General features: G+C 36.5%; 1 protein-coding gene across 2 annotated transcripts in view; it reads right to left on the reverse strand.

Moving 5' to 3' along the window:
• The window catches only part of Ift74 (intraflagellar transport 74), an 82,868-nt gene that overhangs the window by 20,396 nt on the left and 42,188 nt on the right, over nucleotides 1-20,284 (reverse strand). For both annotated transcript variants that reach the window (XM_076934658.1, XM_034501985.2), the window contains 5 exons: nucleotides 17,755-17,893; nucleotides 16,290-16,352; nucleotides 11,732-11,875; nucleotides 9,432-9,472; nucleotides 8,130-8,209 (listed from right to left, as the gene is read on the reverse strand). In XM_076934658.1, coding sequence (XP_076790773.1) covers nucleotides 8,130-8,209; nucleotides 9,432-9,472; nucleotides 11,732-11,875; nucleotides 16,290-16,352; nucleotides 17,755-17,893 — 467 coding nt within the window. The remainder of the gene's footprint in view (nucleotides 1-8,129; nucleotides 8,210-9,431; nucleotides 9,473-11,731; nucleotides 11,876-16,289; nucleotides 16,353-17,754; nucleotides 17,894-20,284) is intronic.

Genomic DNA, 20,284 nt, shown 5'->3' on the forward strand with positions numbered 1-20,284 from the left:
TCCAAGACCAGCTAAAGTAGCACTGTGTGAAGACATGTTTAGTTGCAGGATAAAAATATTTTGCCTTAATTTTTTTTTTTATTTCAACTGTATACCACTACTAAGAGAAGACTCCTAAAGCAAACCTTATGAATTATCTGTATAAGAAATACCTTTTCACAGGAAGACCAACAGAGTCAACTAACTCTTGGACTCCTGGACTCTTGGGAGCTCTCAGAGACTGAACCACCAAACAAAGAGCATAATGTGCTATACCCAAATGTGCAGCTTGGTCTTCATGTAGGTTCTGAACAACTGAAATAAGGGCAATCCCTAAAACTGTTGCCTGTTTGTGGAATATGTTCTTCTAGCTGGACTGCCTTGTCTGGTTTTAGTGGGAGAGGATGTGCCTAGCCCCGCAGAGACTTGATGTGCCAGGGTGGTGGGGGATACCCAGATGGGGCTTCTGCTCTCTCAGGGGAGAAGAGGGTATGGGAAGAGGGATTGTAGAAGGGAAAACAGGGAAGGAGCAGTGATCTGGATATAAGGTGAATAAGTAAATTTTTTAAAAATGAAAAAAAAAAAAAGAAATATCTTATGTAAGTTTCAGAGACACTGTCACACAAAAGACTGTATACTATAGGCAAAGTAAGCATATTTTGATTATTCAAGGTACATATAAATTACAGAATAAATTATAAGTAATTATCTTGTTAGGCCAATGTTCCAGAGGCCCTACATACTTTATGTGTACATCTATTATATTTACCATCCTGTCATTATCAGATATTTATGTCTATGGTAGATTAATAATCAGATACTATTTATCATGCTGTCTAATCCAAATCTGGGGTAATAATGGGTTCTACAAATGAAGGCATAATTTTTAGTAACTATGCTCAAACATTCATCTTAGGAAAGTATGTGAATGTTACTGTCCTTTGTTAGCTGTATGTCAATCCTAGCCTACAAAAATAGGTTCTCAGAGAATTAGCCCCACCTTATGGATATTGGTAAAACTGCACATTCAGGCCTTTGTCCACAGGCAAAAGAGTTTGGAATTGTCATGGAGTGGCTATATTACTTTAAGTAACAAAAACTAGGACATTTATATAGCTTGCATTGTTGAGAAACAGTATCTACATACTACTTCCAGCCATAGGAAATGGCTCAATCTTTGTGAGAAATTAACAAAATTAAAAGTAATAACTCCAATTTATTCTGGTTAAAACTTCAGTTGTAGAAATTTATTCTGTATAATACACACGAATGTACACAAATACCTATGAAGTCACTAGTTAGTCTGTTTGTTTGTTTTGTGTTAGGGTCTGACTATGTAGCTCTGGTTGTCCACAAGCTCACTATTGTAGACCAGGCTGGCCTTAAACTTGAACTCACTTGCCTCTGCTTTCCAAATGCTGAGATGAAGGACATATGCCATCATGCATGGCCTTGTATCACTGTTTTTGATAAAAAAAAATAATAATAATTGAAAATAGCTTTCCTGTTAATGTTGAGACATTGTATAGTATACTGTATATATAGTATAGTATATATTGTATTCTATAGTACAGAATATTACACAACCACAACGATGGTAGCAGCTAATGGTTGTCACAGTGCTTAATATGCACTGGGCACCATTCTTGAGCCTTCAGCTTCTAACAGTAAATGAAATGTACATACTCGTATATACTTAATATAGTTTTCTGGTTTGAGTATAACATATCCTGATAAACTCATGTTTAAACATTTGGTCCCCAGCTAGTAACACTGGGGAGTTGTAGAACCTTTGAGAGAGAAAGATGTGCCAGAAGAAATAAGTGCCTGGTCCTAGTTCAACATGGCTCTCAACTACCTGTGTGTGGATGAACTGTGATTTCTCTGCTACCTGACTGCTGGACTAGCCCCATGCCATGCTCCTACTACCATAATAGACTACACATCCCCTCTCAAACTGTAAACCAAAATCAATGCTTTCTTCCTTAAATTACTTTTCTTGGGATATTTTATTGCAGCAACAAAAAGGAAACTAATACAATAGATGAAAATATTCAAGCTAAAAAGAACTATATAGTTTTACTTCATTTAAAAATGTAGAGGCTGGAAAGATGGCTCAGCGGTTAAGAGCACTGACTGCTCTTCCAGAGGTCCTAAGTTCCATTCCCAACAACCACATGGTAGCTCACGACCATCTGTAAAGGGATCTGATGTCTGAAGACAGGTACAATGTACACATATAAATAAAACATAAATCTTAAAAAAATAAAAATAAAATGTTTGTAAGCTTGGAGTAAATCTAATTTTAAAGACTAAACATGAATAATGATTACCTTAGAAGTCTTAGATGAGTTTAAAGAGACAACTTTTTATTGAATATGCTTTTTTATTGTTTAAATTTATTACATCAAATATATATCAGATAGACTTATCGGGGTCCCGCCAATTGCTCAGGTTCCCCTGACTCCTGGCCTCGAGCTATCCTCCAGCCTAGCTTCTGTCAACCTAGCCTTCTGAGAAGCTGAGACTACAGGGGTGTGTCATCACTCACGTTGGGCATTCATGTTTGTTTGTGACGGGTTTTACTTTGAAGCTCCATGCTGTCCTCTGAATTTGAAATCTTGATTACCTCTCTGGCAGAATTACAGGCATTTGCTACCACATTATAGTAAATAATAATAATATTTAAGAACAGAAAAAGGTGACTGAGGCCAACTTAAAAGTCAATAAAAGCATATAAGAATGGTTATTTACAATAAAACACACAAACGTACAACTTTAAAAACAGTAAAATAAAGCACACACAAGGTGACTGAACTCTTAAAAGATTCTAGGTCAGTTTTATAACTAGTGACTTCCTTGTAAAGGTGATATAGATTGAACATACACTTCTTTCTTTGAACTCACTATATAAATCAGGCTGGCTTCCAGCTCACAGAGACCTGTCTACCTCTGCCTCCTGAGTGCTGGGATTTAAGGTGTGCACCACTATGGCTAGCTGAACACCCACTTCTAATACTGACTCATGTCCAAGCCCTCTTAAAACCACAATACAAAGTTGCTTTTTTGTTTGTTTGCTTGCTTGCATTTTAAAGTATAAACGCCCAAGAATGGGGAATAGGAAAAAAAGACAGTAGAAATAAAAATTTGGAAATTTTGGAAAACCCAAACAGATGATTGATAACTAATTTATCAGAACTAAGAAAAATTCAGCCTAAGCTAGCAATGGTTAAAGCTCAAAACCATATGATTTCAAAAGACCCAGTAATTCTATACAGAGAGGTAATTACTTGTTTTCAACATCTTTTCCACAAAAAGTTTGAACATGCATTATATGGTAACACTGTTATTATCAGAATTTATTTAATGTAAATGAGTAAAGATAAAAATAAAGGTCTGGTTCAGGTTAAACGGACCAAAAAAAATGTTACTATGAGGGACTAAACCATGAGATATAACCTCCCACGTATTAATTTATAATGGAAATACTTTCTAGCAGTTGTTTTCCCCAGAACATGTGGCATTGATACTCAAGGCTCTGGTTAGAGAGAGACTAAGAAATATAAACCTTGAGAGAAAAGGGTCTATTAATAACCTATTTTGCCTATTTTATTATAGTCTTACTTACTGTGTCTTACTCAAAGCAACAATGCTTTTTCCACAGTTCATTTGTTCATACAAAAGTAACACTTTAAAAAGTAATCATTTGGTTCACTCCTATGAGACCGAGAACATTACTGAGATTTTGAGTGCAGTGTGGGCTATGTAGCAAGCACTTGATTAAAAATTAAAAAGTAAAAAAAAAATTAAATAAAATAAAAATAAAAATTAAAAAAGAAAAGAAAAATTAAAAAGTAGCAATTAAAGATGTTTTTACTTGATGGTGCAAGCTGTTCTAATCTTGAAAACGTTAGAAGGGCCACACTTCCCTAGCCCTAAATTTATGTTATTCTGGAGACAAGGCAAGTTTTCAAACCTTTCTGCTCTGCTTTTTGCTCACAGTTCTTACCGTCAACTTGGCAAAAGTAGCTAGCATAACCTACACAACTGCCTGTATCCTGAGTTCTCCTGAAACTTCCTCTTACTAATGAACTAGTCAGTCCTTTAACATTAAGTATCACACATAATCTCAGAACACAGAGAAGCTCTTTGCCAGAATATAATACGCATGATCTAACTCGTGTTCCCATTTAAAGCCTCGTGAGCTCACTCTTTACTCTCTGAGCTCACTCATTCCTGTTGGCATCCTGCTTTTCTTAACTCCTACCACAACCCTTATTCCTAGCATGCTTTGGACCATTTCTTCAAACTGTTCTAAATTCCTCCTATAAACCAGTTCCAAAGGCTTAAAGATCAAATTCTAAGTTTAGTCACAGCCACAATATACTTCTATGATACACATTTTCTTTAGGGGTTAATGGAGTAAAAAGGAACTTTAGACACTGTGTCTCAGGCTGTCCTTGAACTCAGCATGTTGCCCAAATTATCCTTGAACTTGCAGCAATCCTCCTTCCTTAACCTCCTGGGAACTGGGATTATCAATTTGTATTAACACACCCAGCTTGGTATCAATTGTCTATGCTAGTTTTGTTTTACTTTACTTTCAGCATCAATTTAAGAAAGAAAAGATTTGTTTTTGACTCCTTTTTAGTAGTTTCCATCCATCATGGCAAAGAGTGTGAGGAGCAGAACAGCTCATGTCATGGAAGCCACAAAGCAGAGAGAGAAAATGTCTACACTACTTGGGTTTCCAGCCTATGAAAAGTTGTTACTCACATTTCAGTTGACCTTATCCCCTAAGGTAGTCATCACAGAAAGCAATCTCATAGATATGCTATTATGTGCTTTGTAAATCAGGTTGACAATCAAATTAACCATCCCAGGTAAAGATGCAGATATAGACAAAAATATGTACCACTTTATTAGAAAACATGAATTCAAGGTAGGGATCCTCTGGAAAGTAATAAAATCTTTGTAGTCAAGCTTTCTGGAGAGTGCACACCTATATCCTAAAATGAGAGGACCCTAAGAACAGATTGGAGCTCAATTTTCACTATGGATTGTTTAGGGATCCACGAAGCATTTACTTCCCAGATACAGTGTTGATGAACTAGATTACTAAAGTGAGTTAAGGAGTAGTCCCTGCCCTTGAGGGCTTACAGTCTAAGAAGGAAGACAAATAAATTAAGTAGGCAACTAGAATACATACTGTGCTCCAGTAACACGGAGGACAATTACTCATCTAAGCCTAGAGGATAGTTAGGGAAGGAAGTTCAGAATTATGTTGAGTAAGAGGATGCCAAGTTAAATCTTAAGGGCTAAGAATTTAATCAGATGAACAGAAGAACAACAAATACTAAGTTAAATGAAGACAACAAAAGCAAAAGGTTAGTGGATAAAATAGTTGAATGAATGGTAATAAGGAGAAATGTAAGGTAACAGAAGTAGACTGTTATAATTAGATTACTATAGAGCTGGGTATGATGGTTCATATCTGTCATCCCAGTTTTTGGAGGATGAGGCATGAGGATTGCTATGAATTTGAAGCTAGCCTGAGCTATACAGTAAGTTCTAGGCAAGCCTGAGCTACATTGTAAGACCTGGTTTAAAAGGGAGGCAGGGCCCAGAGATGACTATGGGATGAAATGGAGGCTGATAGAGTCAGACTACAGAACTAATATGACATACAAAACTTGTTATCTTGTGCATCATGGTGAACTGTATTTAGGCAGGACAAGGACACCAGGTCTGTTTTACACAAATCATTCTTACAGGACTATACTGGAAAAAAAACCTAGATGGGGCAAAAATGGAGGTGGGATAACCAGTTAGGAGGCTACTGCAATAGTTCAGGCAGAAAGTAATGAGGTCCTGAACTAACAAGTAACCTTCTAACAAGTTACCGTCTACACAACCCACTGTGTTGTCGCAGTAATTAGGATGATCACAGCAGAGCAGTGGCAACAATAATCACTGATGCATCAATACACTTACCTGTGATTATATATACACACATCTATGCTATATATTTATAAATGCTTCTATGTCCTATTATCACTATTACACAATTATGGATTATCTTATTCTACAGTAATAAAAAAACAAATATTTGAAACAAAAAAGAAAATAGAAGCAAAAAATGAAACACTCTGAATTCTATTTCTCTTACAAGTTCAACTGATAATAAATTTTACCTCCCAAATTTTAGGAGAATGAACTAAACACTGTACATTATAATTTAGGGAAAAAATTATTTAGGATGCAATCTGTAAAATTTCTAAAATAAAAATATCGGGTTTCTCAAAATAGATCTACATATATGAAAAGCAACAGTGAGGAAATAACACAGGCAAAAGACATGAAATTCCATAAGCTAAGAATCAATTGATGAGATCACTGTACATTAGTATAAATATACTCTTTTCCCCTCTTAGATCTTCCATCACAGTTTGTTATGTGTCCCTGACTGTCCTGGAGCTCACTATATAATCCGGGGAAGGGGTAGGGGTGGGGGCCCAAACTCATCGGGACACTCCTGCTTCTGGCTTCAGTGCTGGATTTAAGAGGTGTGCTACCATGCCCAGCAACAGTGTGGCACATGCTTGAGGAGCATGAAGAGTGGGTCTGAGTTGCTCTCAATGAACAACATGTAAAGTAATGCATATGCCAGTTTGACTGAGTCATTCAAATATACACATACTTCAGAAACATGCTATAAACAATCAGTGCATATATAATCTTATCAATGAAAAAAACAAGTAAATATATTTTAAAATTAATATGACTTTAGTATTAATTTATTATAAGTCTACCATTGTCATAAATGCCATTTAATCCATAAACCTTAGTGAGATATTACCATGACGCTCATTTCCCAAAGCAGAAAACTAAAGCATAGTCAAGCTTACTTACCTAATGTTTTCCTGCTTTTAGAAGTCTTAATAAAACCATTAGTAACCACATGAAGACGTAACTTTATGTTTCTAGAACATATTTTAATTTCACAAATGAAATACTTTGAATCAAAAAGTCAAGCTTATGTTTAGGCAGTAGGTCTAAGACTTTATCATCAGAAAACCTCAGTTTACAACTAGTTTTTACTTTTTTTGGAGAATTTAGCAAATTACTAATATCTCTGAGCTTTCACAGTTATAAAATGAATTATCTAGTATTCAAAGGTTTCTTATAGAGTGCTCTATCCAGGTAAGTAATGAATCAACAAAACAATATTATTTATATGATAACAAAAAGGCATAAATACTATCTTTAAAATCAAAGTAAAGAGCTGGAGAAATGGCTGCTCTTCCAGAGGACAGGGATTCAATTTCAAGCACCCATATGGCAGCTCACAACTGTCTGTAGCTCCAGTTCCAGGGGATCCAATCTATCTATAGATAGATAGATAGATAGAGAGACAGACAGATACACACATATAAAACTCCAATGCACATAAAATAATAAAAATGTTTAAAAGATTTGTTCAATAAATAAATAAATATATGAAAAATCAAAGTAAAAAGAAAGTTTAAGGATACTCTTTTCCCTACTGTGAATGTCTATTATCATCCATTGGTAAATTATCCTGAGGTTCCTCCACTGACTGATAATACATAGTTGATCCTGGTTAGTCCATGAACAAATAATTAGTTTGAAGTTAAACCATGAACTCTTTAAACAGGGAGTCAAGAGTAATCTGGTTGGGAATTTTGATGCCCACACTTCTCCCATACACACAGGATTTCTACCAGGAAGACCTTTGGCTGGGGAAACATGAGACAACAGTGCTTGCTCCCTCATAACTAGACCAACCAGGAAACCAAGGCTCTTGGGGCTGCTTGTGGTATTCATTACCTGACTGTCATCTCCTCTATTAGGACAAAAAAAAAAAAAAAAAAAAAAAAAAAAGCATTCTTGAAAAACTAGGTACTTATTTTACACAGTTACTTAAAGTTTTAATCAAGTAATTATTTTTACACTATTTATAATACTTGATATATATTTCAGTTAACTAAAGTTAACAGTATCATTGAGTATTATATTTATTTAAATAATAAATCCTAAAAAGTCACTAAGATTACAACTAATATGCATATGTTCAGGTATATATTAATTGCATTTTAAAAAACGCAAAAATATACCACAAACATTACCTTGGTGTTCCTCTAAATCCATGTCAAGTTGTCTAATTTCTTCACTAAACTGATTTATTTTTTCCTTTATATCTGTTAACCTGTTAAAAATATTGAACTTTAGAAGCAACACAAGGAAAAAAAATCATAATAAGAATCATCATATTGAAAACTTTTCTACTACCAGAACATCATTAAAATATTAAAATGTATCTAATACAATGTGAGTAATTTTGTAAGTCATGTATCTGGTGAGCGAACTCTATACGGAATATGTAATTCATTTTATTCAATACCACTAATGATAAATTCATGAGAACATGCAAAGGACATTAATAAACACTTCTTCAAAGATGATATACACATGGCCAACAGCACGTGAAAAGAAATTCAACACCATAAGCTATCAAGAAATTGCTAGTGAAAGCTAAGGAAAAATACTATTTCACATTCACTGACATAGCTGTAATGAAATCATAGATAATAGTTTTTTAAAAAGACAAATGATGGTAAGTGATGAAGATTATAAAAGCCTAGACTCTCATACACTGCAGGTGGAAATGCAAAGTGTTTATTTGTATAGAAAATAGAATGCCTATTATACAGCTACTTTACTTAGACTGGACTCTAAATTTACAATGTAAAATATAAAGTAACCACATAAGCCAGCAATTCCATTCCTGAATATTTATGTAGAAGAAGTTGAAATAAATGCCCATACAGAAACCAGCTCACAGATGTTCATGTCAATATGATTCCTAATAGCCACAAAAGAGCAACAAGCAAAGCCTATCAATTGATGAATAAATTTAAAAAGATACAATGGAATATTAATTGAAATTAAAAATAAATGAGATATTGATTATCTACTACAGCACAAATAAGCCTTGAAAATGTTAGGCTAAATGAAAGTATGTTGACACATGGAACCAAAAGCTGTTTGACTCCACACATGAAATGCCCAGAATAGGCAAATAGGTAACACAGAGTAGAGTTCCAGTCTTAAAGTGAAGGAAGGGGTAAGTAAGAAAAACAATGGTTACAAGCTGTGGGATTTGGTTAGTGACTGAGCTGGGGCACTGGCTGTCCAAGTGTAAACCTAATGGAAAGCTCTGAATAGTATGCTTTAAATATACAATGTATATAAGCCATCTCTTTGTAAAGCTGTTTTCAAAAAGAAATTATACTAGGCAATGACAAAGAATTAAATCCTGGAGACTGAAAGCTACCTGAAAATGCCTATAAAAGCAGGTACTCTTATAACTTTAGGATAGAATCTTAAAGAACAACAAATATCAAATATCCTGGCTGAAATGTACTTACTGTCTCTCCATGCTGGCTATTTCCTGATTATCTTCTTTAACCTATATAGGCATAGAAAGAAAATAGTATTTAAAGAATAACTCATCTGAATAGACTATCTGAAAGAGAACTTCACTAAGAAACTATTCACAGATTCCTTCCTTCTTCCTCAAATATATTCTTATCTACTGTTCTGGCCAGTTTTATGACTGCTTCATACAAACTACGAATCATCTGAGAGAAAATGTAAATTGGGAAAATGCCTTCTCAAAATCAGGCTATACAGTCAGGTGTGGTTGCATAAACCTTTAATCCCAGAATTCAGGAGGCAGAGGCAGGTGAGTATCTGTAAGTGTGAAATCAACCTGGTCTATACAGTGAGTTCCAGAACATCCAGGGCTACAGAAACACCCTGTCTCTAAACAAAATGAACAAATAAATAAATGAGCAAATAAATAACTAAAAAACAAATCAGGCTATAGGTAAGTGTGTAAGGCATTTTTTTAAAATTGGAGATTGAAGTAGAAAGACTCAGCCTATTATGGATGAGAGCATCCATGGGCTGGTGGTTCTAGGTCTCACAAGAACACTAGCTGAGCAAGCCACAGGGAGTAAGCCAGTAAGCAGAACTGTTCATGGTCTCTGCATCAGCTCTTGTCCTTAGATTTCTTGCTGTTTTGTACTTGGCCTAGCTGTTTTTGATGATGATATGGAAATCTAAGTGAAATGAACCTTTTCTCCCTAAGTTACTTTTGGTCATGGTGTTTCATCATAGCAATATAAACTCTAACTAGGACACTTATCAGGTTAACATATCTTCCAACATGAGACAGTTAATAGGAGGTATCTTAGATTTCTAAGGCTCCCCCACATCCAAGGATCTAGCTACCAGATTTGCGAAGCCTCAATACAATTAAATTTCAGAAAAATAATGAATACTTTTTAGGACACATTTATACCATGCCATGTAGTATTTTGAATATGTATAATTCCATATCCTATAGAAGATATACATGCATATGCATATGTATATGTGTGTATATATAATACATATTATATATATATATATATATACACACATTTATTAATCCTAGATTTAATATTTTTAAGATAAGATCTCTATATAAAGCCCTAATTGTCCTGGAACTTACTATGTAGACCAGGCTGGCCCTAAAACTCACAGAAATCATCTACCTGCTTCTGCCTCCCAGCTGTGTGACACCAAGCCCTAGTTAAACTCATATTTAACTAGCAATCTCTAAAGCATTCTCTTCTTTCCTGCCCCTAATCTTTTCTTTGTAAGGAATGGTTGAAGTTTTAGAATTTTTTAAAAATTGTATTATATTTTAATTTATATACTGTATGTGGGAGGGTTCACTATAGTGCAAGTGTGGAAGTCAGAGATCAACTTTCAGAAACTAGTTTTCCTTCTACCATGTGGGTTCATAGGTTTAATCTCAGGCTACCACGCTTAGTAGCAAGTATCTTTACCTGAGGAGACATTCTAGAAATGTTGATTCTAACAATCTCTTAATTGATCCATAAGGTTCCAAAACCCCACTAGCACATACACAGACATATGCACATACACACACACCCGCAAACATAAAAGACCTCGAAGGAGTTCTAGGAGACATCTCTGCCCATGTGAAGATACAGCTCTCCCAAGGGTCCTGGACTTAGTACACATCAGCATAAACAAGTTCACTGTAACTTAGAGCTAAACTAAAGCAGTCTAGACGCAGTGGAAAAGCTATGGAATACATGGCACGTGACTGTGTCATATATAATTTCTTGTGACATTTAAATTCCACTCTCTCCATGAAGGCACTAATACTAACTACCAAAGTCATTAGACTTGGGACACTTCTTTTTTTGTAGAAATAATCTAAATAATGGAATTTATTTTCAGTAAGAATATCTAACTAGTTAAATCACCAATAAAAGGAGTATCCATGAAATAAAGACTAAAATATACACCAAAAAATACAAACCGAAGATTTACTCCAAAACTAAATTGTTTAAGAACGTAAGATATTTTTTTTGGCTCATATTTCATACTGAAGTAAAGCTAACTATTATTTTTGGATAATAGTTACATTGATTTTCTGCTTAATTCATAACTCTTAAACAAATAAATGGCCAGGCAGTGGTGGCATGCATCATTAATACCAACACTCAGGAGGTAGAGGCAGATAGATCTCTGAGTTCGAGGCCTCATCTATGGAGCAAATTCCAGGGCAACCAGGGGCCACACAGAGAAACATTGTCTCAAAAACACAAAACAAAACAAAAAACAATAATGAGTGTTCTTCCCCTACCTGCTTAAGCAATCTCTCCCTTTCCTCCATTGGCGACCCCATGCTCTTGTCTTCTGCAATCATTTGATCTCGATGGGACTCTAACTCATAAAGTTTCTCATATAGCAATACAGCCTCTTGTTTTACCTGGGAGTGTGCTATTTCCTAAGAACAAAAAGGAAAACTTTAGTTGGTCTTCTGGAGAGACAGAGAGTTAAGATAAAGACATGATGCTCTCTCATCAACATGACTGGTGTCTTTAGAGCCCACACTGAGAATGTAAACTGATTGCACAGGCAACAACAGCAGTGAAGAAGTTACCTTAAGAAATACCAGTTCTGGTGACTAGGAAGAAACCAGAACATTGCAGAGCATCATAGGAAAACACACTCTGCTACAACACACCTTGATTGTAGATGTCTAACCTCCACAACCACAAAAAATTAAATGTACTGCTTTAATGACCTGGGTTATGACCCTGTTACAGGAACTGGGAAACTAGTGCAGGTTGAACAGTTACTGTATACTTAACACAGTTCCACCTTCACAAAAATAATCTCTAAAATGAAACAGATGTGATAAAATTCTTTTAGATAAAAAGATCCATAAGTTTTTGCTAGCCACAGCTCTGCCTGGATCCCTGAAGGCCTGCTGCTGCCAGGGACAACCAGGTGAGTTCCTCAAGCCCCAAACTACCACTTCTAGTCCATACCTCTAACCAAAATACCAGATACCTGCAGGCATCACCAGCTACCAGGTGAGAACCCTACCCTAATTCCCTGGCCCTTCTGGGCAAACCCAGCAGCAGCAAGCTCCGCCCTGCCACCTATGAACTCCATTTCCTGTGCCACAACTCCACCTACATCCCTGGAGGCCTGCCCCCACCTGGGACAGCCAGCAGCCTGAAGCTATCAGGGTCTACCAGCTCTGCCTACATCCCTGGAAGCCTGCAGCCACCAGAAACAACCAGCTTTACCTACAATTCGAGAGACCTGCTGACATCAGAGACTACTAGTTGTATCTGCATCCCCAGAGACCTACTCCCATTGGGAATACCAGGCCTGCCAACACTATGAACAACCAAATAGCTAAAGGTGAGCACAAGAACACAATCAACAGAAGCCAGAACAATATAACACCACCAGAACCCAGCTATCCCACAACAGCAAGACCTGAATATCCTAACACACCTAAATCACAATAAGATTATCTTAAATCTAATCTTATGAAGATGATAGAGACCTTTACAGAGAAAATGAATGAATCCCTTAAAGAAATACAGGAAAATACAATCAAACACGTAGCGGCCCTTAAAAAGGAAATAAATAAATAAGATTACAAGAAAAAACAATCAAAGAGGTGAAAGAAGTGAATAAAATTTTTTTTTTTCCATCAAACTCGGGCAGAGTCACACGGGGAAAGCGGGATTCGAACGGGGGGGGGGGGAGAGGGAGAGAGAGAGAGAGAGAGAGAGAGAGAGAGAGAGAGAGAGAGAGAGAGCGAGAGAGCAGAGGGCACGGGTTCGCCCTCTGCAGGCGGCTACCTTAGCCACTGCACCACCGCTGGCTTGCTGAATAAAACTTTTCAAGACCTAAAAATGTAAATAGAAGCAGTAAAGAAAACACAATCTGAAGCAATCCTGGAGGTGGGAAACCTAGGAAAGGGAGCAGGAACTACAGCCACAAGCATGACCAACAGAATACAAGAGATGGAAAGGAGAATCTTAGGCACACTCGGCGAACAGCCTGATCAGATGCCTTACAGTCTCTAGGAGATCACAGATGCCAGCCCAGACTTCTATACCCCGGAGCAAAACTTTCAATCACCACAGATGGAGAAAACAAAATATTCCATAAAAAAATTAATTTAAACAAGATCTTTCCACTAATTCAGTCCTACAGAGGATACAAGAAGAAAAATTCCAACACAAGGATAACCACACCCCCCCCAAAAAGAAATAGTTAATCCCACACCAGCAAAACTAAAAGAGAAACACACACACACACACACACACACAGTACCACACCAACATCAAAATAAGAAACTAACAATTAATGGCCATTGATATCTCTTAACATCAATTCCCCAATAAAAACACACAGGCTAACAGAGTGGATGCATAAATAAGATCCATTGTTCTACTGCATACAAGAAACACACCTCAGCAACAAAGATAGTCGTTACCTCAGAGTAAAGAGCTGGAAAAAGGTTTTCCAAGAAAATGGACCCAAGAAACAAGCCATTCTGATATCTAATAAAATAAAATAGACTATCAACCAAAAGTAATCAAAAGACATACGGAAGTACACTTCTGATTCATCAAAAGAAAAATCCAACAAGATGATGTCTCAATTCTGAACATCTATGCCCCAAATGCAAAGGCACCAACATTTGTAAAAGAAACATTGATAAAGCTTAAGTCACATATCAAACCCCACACATTAATAGTGGGAGATATCAGCACCCCATTCTCACCAACTGACAGGTCATTGAGGCAGAAAGTAAACAGAGAAATAATGAAAGTAACAGACAATATGAATCAAATGGACCTAACAGACATCTGTAGAACATTTCACCCAAGCACAAAAGATTATACCTTCTCAGCACCTCATGGAACCTTCTCCAAAATTGATCATATACTTGGTCACAAAGTAAGCCTCAACAAATACAACAAGACTGAAATAACTCCTTGTATCCAATCACACCACCATTGATTAAAGCTGGATTTCAACAACAGAAAAAAGAGAAAGCTTACATAAACATGTAAACTGAACAACTCCCTACTCAATGATCAATGTGACAGGGAAGAAATAAAGAAATTAAAGACTTTTTAGAATTCAATGAAAATGAAGGTACAACATACACAAACTTAAGGACACAATGAATGCAGTGCTAAGAGCATTCAAGTGCTTTCATAAATTGTAAAAAAAAATTGTAAAAAATTGTAAAAAATTGTAATAAAGTGCTAACAGCATCAAGTGCTTTCATAAACTGTAAAGTTCTTATACTAAGGATTTAAAAGTACACCTGAAAGCTCTAAAGAAGGAGGAGGAGGAAGAGGAGGAGGAGAAGGAGGGGAAGGGGAAGGGGAAGAAGAAGAAGAGGAAGACAAGGGGGAGGGAGAGGGGGAGAGGAAGAGAGGAAGAGAGGAAGAGGAGGAGGAGGAGGAGGTGATGGTGGTAGTGGTAGTAGTAATAATAATAGTAAACACACCCAAGAGGAGCAGAAGGCAGGAAATAAACTCAGGGCTGAAATCAGTCAATCAGAAACAAAGAGAATAATACAAAGAATCAAAAAAAAAAAAAAAAAAAAACCAAGAACTAGTTATGTCTGAATTTTTTTTGCCATTTTTTTTCAGTTTTAAAACCATATGACCTGCCTTTATTTTGTGAACTAAATCTCTTTTAAAAAGAGAACAGAGGTAGAGAGAGAACTGGGATTGGTAGGAGAGCATCTCTGTGAGAAGCTAGAAGCCTAGGACAATGGAAACTCCCAGGTATCTCTGAGGGTGAACCTAACTAAGACCCCTAGCAATAGGGGATATGGAACCTGAACCAGCCACCTCTTGTAACCAAGCAAGACTTCCAATGAAAGGACAGGGATGCAACCCCAGTCATAAAACCTGTCTACAAGATGTTCAGGGATAAAGAGGGAACAGAAATTGAAGGAATGGCTGACCAATGACTGGTCCAATTTGAGATCTATACCATGAGAGTCCACCTTGACACTATTAATGACGTTCTGCTACAAGTGCAGACAGGAGCCTAGCATAACTGCCATCTGAGAGACATCACCCAGCAGCTGATTGAAAAAGATGCAGAGACCCACTGCCAAACACCAGACAGAGCTCAGGGACCTTGTAGAAGAGGGGGAAGAAGGACTGAAATAACCAAATGTCAAAGACACCACAAGCAAACCTACAGAAAACTAACCTGGCCCCATAGGAGCTCACTGAGACTGAACCACCAATCAGAGAGCATGCATGGGACAGACCATCTGTACACATATATAACAGACGTGCAGCTTTGTCTTCATGTAGGCCCCTAACAGCAGGAGCAACAGCTGTCTCTGCTCAATTGTCTGCTTTTGGGTCCCTTTCCCCTAACTGGGCTGCCTTGTCTAGCCTCAAAGAAGACGCACCTAGTCCACTACAACTTGATACGACAAGGCTGGTTGATATCCATTAGAGGACTCCCCCTACTCTGAGGAGAAAGGGAGGGGATGGGCAGGGGAGGTGAGGGAATTACTGGAAGAGGGAGGAGAAGCTTTGATTGAGATGTAAATTTAATTAATTAATTAATAAAAACAACAGAAGTGTTACACCCTCAAATGATTTATCCCCACGCCAACTGCTGTTAATTTTTTTTTCACTGTACTGTAGGGCAATGATTGGCTTTGTATACAGTAGTTACTGAAGAAAAATAACAATCACAACGAAGAAACCTAAACTATTTCTTACCAATCTGAGACCTTTGTGGTCCAGAATGGGAAGAAAATATATGAAACTCCTGTTAGTAAGCTGCAGAGTGCGTGGTTCTGGCTAATGCTCCCCAGAACACTCCCATGACTCTATACTCACAGTTTCTAGGCTCTCCTTTTTTATGTTCAATGAATCTAGCTGTTGCTGAAGTGTATCTAATTCCTAAAGGGAAAAAGGAAAATTTAAAGAAATAACTTTTTTCTTCATTTTTAAACATCTTATGTATAAATATAATAAAGTAAATTATGTAAATATTTTCAATTTCTATCTTGCATATTGACTAGAACTTACCAAGGTTTTACCCTATTTGGAATAGTTTCTTTTATCAATTCTTCTCACATACCTTCAACAACCTCTTATGTCTGTCATAATAATTATGTCAGTATTTTGATCATAGTAATTATCAAAGACTTTCAAACTAATGATGTCATTGTTTAAAATAAAGATTTAAAATTCTAATAATCGTTAGCCACATGTTCACATATTTTGCCTAACTCCTTTTAGAGTCAAAACTTATATATAGGAGGGGACAAAGGGAGAAAGAAAGAGGGAAGGAGGGCACAAAAAAATAAGGGAGGGAGGGATAGAGGGGAGGAGGAAAGGATGGAACAAGGGAAGGAAAGACAGTTGACCACAGAGGGAAAAAGAAGAAGGGAGAGGGAGGAGACATGAAGGAGAGATGAAAGAGAAAGATCCAATGGAACTTTCATAATCCCTATACAAAATTTAATATACTTTGGTAATAGTTTGACATTTCTACAATATGCTTCCTTCAATGACTCATTTATTCAAAAAATTATCCAAGATAAAAAAAATGCTCTAATAAAATTAAATGAAACAATATCTGAGAAATAAATAATATTCATTACTGGCATTTATTGGCCTAATTTTTTGGTAATCCTTCAGTTTAAGGTCATCTGGGCTTGACGAAGCATTGACATTTAATACTAGGAGGATTTATCAACAGGCACCTATAATGTTCCTTTAAGCAACATGACTGGGGAACCATTCAAATCAAGACCATAACAGGTTAAAAGGCTTGTTGCTTATCAAACAGGGAGGAAAATGAAAGAAAATTAATATCCATGTGGCTCTGGCTTATGAGCCCCTTTAATATTTTCATTAAAAGTTCATACAAATCCAAGATTTTAGATAATGCATGCATGCACTTGGAAGAGAGGCAGGAGAATCTCTGTTGAGTTCAATGCCAGCCCTGTCTACAGAACGAGTCTCAAAGCAGCTATGGCTACATTGTGAGACCTTGCCTCAAATAAATAATTATATCCAAGTGTTTTCATATACCTTTATGATATGCAAAGCTGAAGATGCAGAGAACTATTATGTATTTTTTTTAAAAGCTAGAACACTATGCAGCATAAGAAAATGAATCCTATATCAGTGTCTCACACTTAAATGACTGTGGAACTTAGCTGAGGACCTTGTTACAATGAGATTCTGATGAGTAGGTCCAGTTCAGTTCTCAGAGAGTCTGGTTTTGATTTTCAAATTGTACTTTGAGTATTATGTTGCTCCATGCCTAGTATACTGTCCAGAGTAATATTACCTGCAACAGTTTCTCATTTGTGGTTTTCATTTCTATGTACTTGACTTGTTTTTCAGGAGACATATTTTTGATAATGCCATCTGCTGCTTGTTTTTCTTGTTCAACTTCTTCTTCTACACTTCTGATTTGTTTTTCCTTCCTGAAATCAAAAGCATACAAAGTTCCTGATAGTATACTGAGGGAAAAAAAATCAAATTATTTTGAGGTACTAAAAAGAAAATCAACCATATAAAACTTGATCACATAATCTCAGGCTTAATGTACTTTTCTCATCTGCATCCTCAAATTCAATTTATTTATTATCTATTTAAATGTATGACTAAAACAGAGATTATCACATATATATTTCTCAGGACTTGTACATCTGAGGGTTCATTTATTCTTGGTGATATATTCCAAAAGTAAATTTTAGTTTTAAAATAGTGATATTCAAACATCTGTTAGTCACAGCATTCTTTGATGAAGTTAAAGTATGTATACAAAGTTACTATGTAAATCATGTAAAGCAAGGTATCTCTGACTGAACTAGCAAATACAGAGAGCTACACTACAATGTGAATTATTTTTAGGGCTTATTTATTTTATCTTATGTGAATAAGTGTTTTGCAGGCACATATGTATGTGCTCCATGTGTGGGCCTAGTGCCCACAGAGGTCAAAAGAGGGTTTCAGATCCCTGGAACTGGAGCTGCAGGGAGTAGTAAGCTATTATGTGGATACTGGGAACCAAACCCTAGTCCTCTGTAAGAACACTGCTTTTAAACACTGAGCAATCTTACCAGCCCCACAATTTGATTTTTTTAAAAAGAAAACCATAGGTTCAGTGAGATGGCTCAGTGGGTTTAATGCCTGCTGCACAAGCCTGATTATCTTTCAATCCATGGAACCAATGCAAAACCAAATGCACACATGCAACATGTCATATGAGTACCTATATACATCTGTGCACACACAATAATGATGATGTTCTAATAAAAACAAAACAAAATTATACCTTAAGGTCAAGAATATGCTTATATTTGTGTTTACCTATTGCTTTAAATACAATAGGTATTTAACAAACACATTTTAGCACCATAACACATTAATTTCCTGAAAAAATATAACTATTGTATAATAATGAATGCCCTAATCATATAATCATATTATATTCACAAGAAATACCACTAGTGTGCCCTGTATTTTATTTTCTATATAGCCAATTACTAGTAGGGTAGAAAAACTTATTTTCTAAAGAAATAGTATTTTTATTAATTCTTTTAAGAATTCATATACTGTACTTGATTCCCACCCCATGTCTTGCATATCTGCCTTCTCTACCGTCATATAGCTCCCTCTCCCAACTTTTTGAGTCATTGCTCCTGCCGCCCCCCCACCCCCCCACCCCCTAATCCAGTGTAGTTTGTGTTATACAATTCTCCTGGGAATGAGGCCTGCCTTGTAGTATGTTTGACCTACCAGGAATCATTAAAAAAAAAATCTGAGAGAATTTATTTGCCAGGTATGGTGGCCCATGACTTTAATCACAGGACTTGAGCAACAGAGGCAGGCAGATCTCTATGAGTTCAGGAACATCCTGGTCTACATAGCAAGTTCTGGGCTAGCCAGGACTGCAGAGTGAGAGCTTGTCACAAAAATAAGATAAAAAGGAAAGAGTGAGTTTCATTTAACATAAATTTTAGTACCGAGGTCATGGATTTTTCACTGTTTTTTTAAAAAATCTGATTAAAAGTCTATCATTAGCTACTGTCTTTTACTCATGGATAACAACTTCTACTCTCTTCAACCAGTTAACAGCTAAGTCCATTAGAGCCACATACCCCATACCTTCTAAATACTCAGATCCTACAACTAGTAAAAGGAACCTAAACTTAGAACATCTGCTACAGACATCTCAGAGTATGAAACAGATACCTGGGAATTTCTTTTTATTTTTCTTCACTGAACAGGCAGTCATATTTTCCCTCTGACCATCAATAATTAGCATGTGCATTCTACTGTTAAAATTTAGGTGAGTACATGAGCTCACCTCTATTTCATTACTCAACAAGGAAACACTGTTTCTTGCTGCGCTCACTGTAGATCAGTGAGAGCTAATACTGTACAGCATTCTACTTTACAGAGGGTTAAGATTACATCATAAGGAAGGTATCTTATTTTCTGAAGGTATATAATGGCTGCCAGGTCTTTAAATGGTTTGAGCACTTTGCCCCTGCCTTTGGCAGTAAAGTGACTAACAAAAGCAAGGTATTGTAAAAATGAGCAAACAATGTGGAAAGGCAGTGGAATATAAAACTTGGCGATGTATTTTTCAATTGAGTCTAACAAAATATAAAATAGCTTTACAGATTAACCCACACTACTTTAGTAACTGCTGGCTGGTTTTGTGTGTCAACTTGACACAAGCTAGAGTTATCATAGAGAAAGAAGCGTCTCTCTTTTGGGGCAGGGCGGGGGTGGGGGGGAGGGTTTTGAGACAGAGTTTCTCTGTATAGCCCTGGCTGTCCTGGAACTCACTCTGTAGACCAGGC

The sequence above is a fragment of the Arvicanthis niloticus genome, chromosome 5, assembly GCF_011762505.2.
Source record: "Arvicanthis niloticus isolate mArvNil1 chromosome 5, mArvNil1.pat.X, whole genome shotgun sequence".
Classification (NCBI taxonomy): domain Eukaryota; kingdom Metazoa; phylum Chordata; class Mammalia; order Rodentia; family Muridae; genus Arvicanthis; species Arvicanthis niloticus.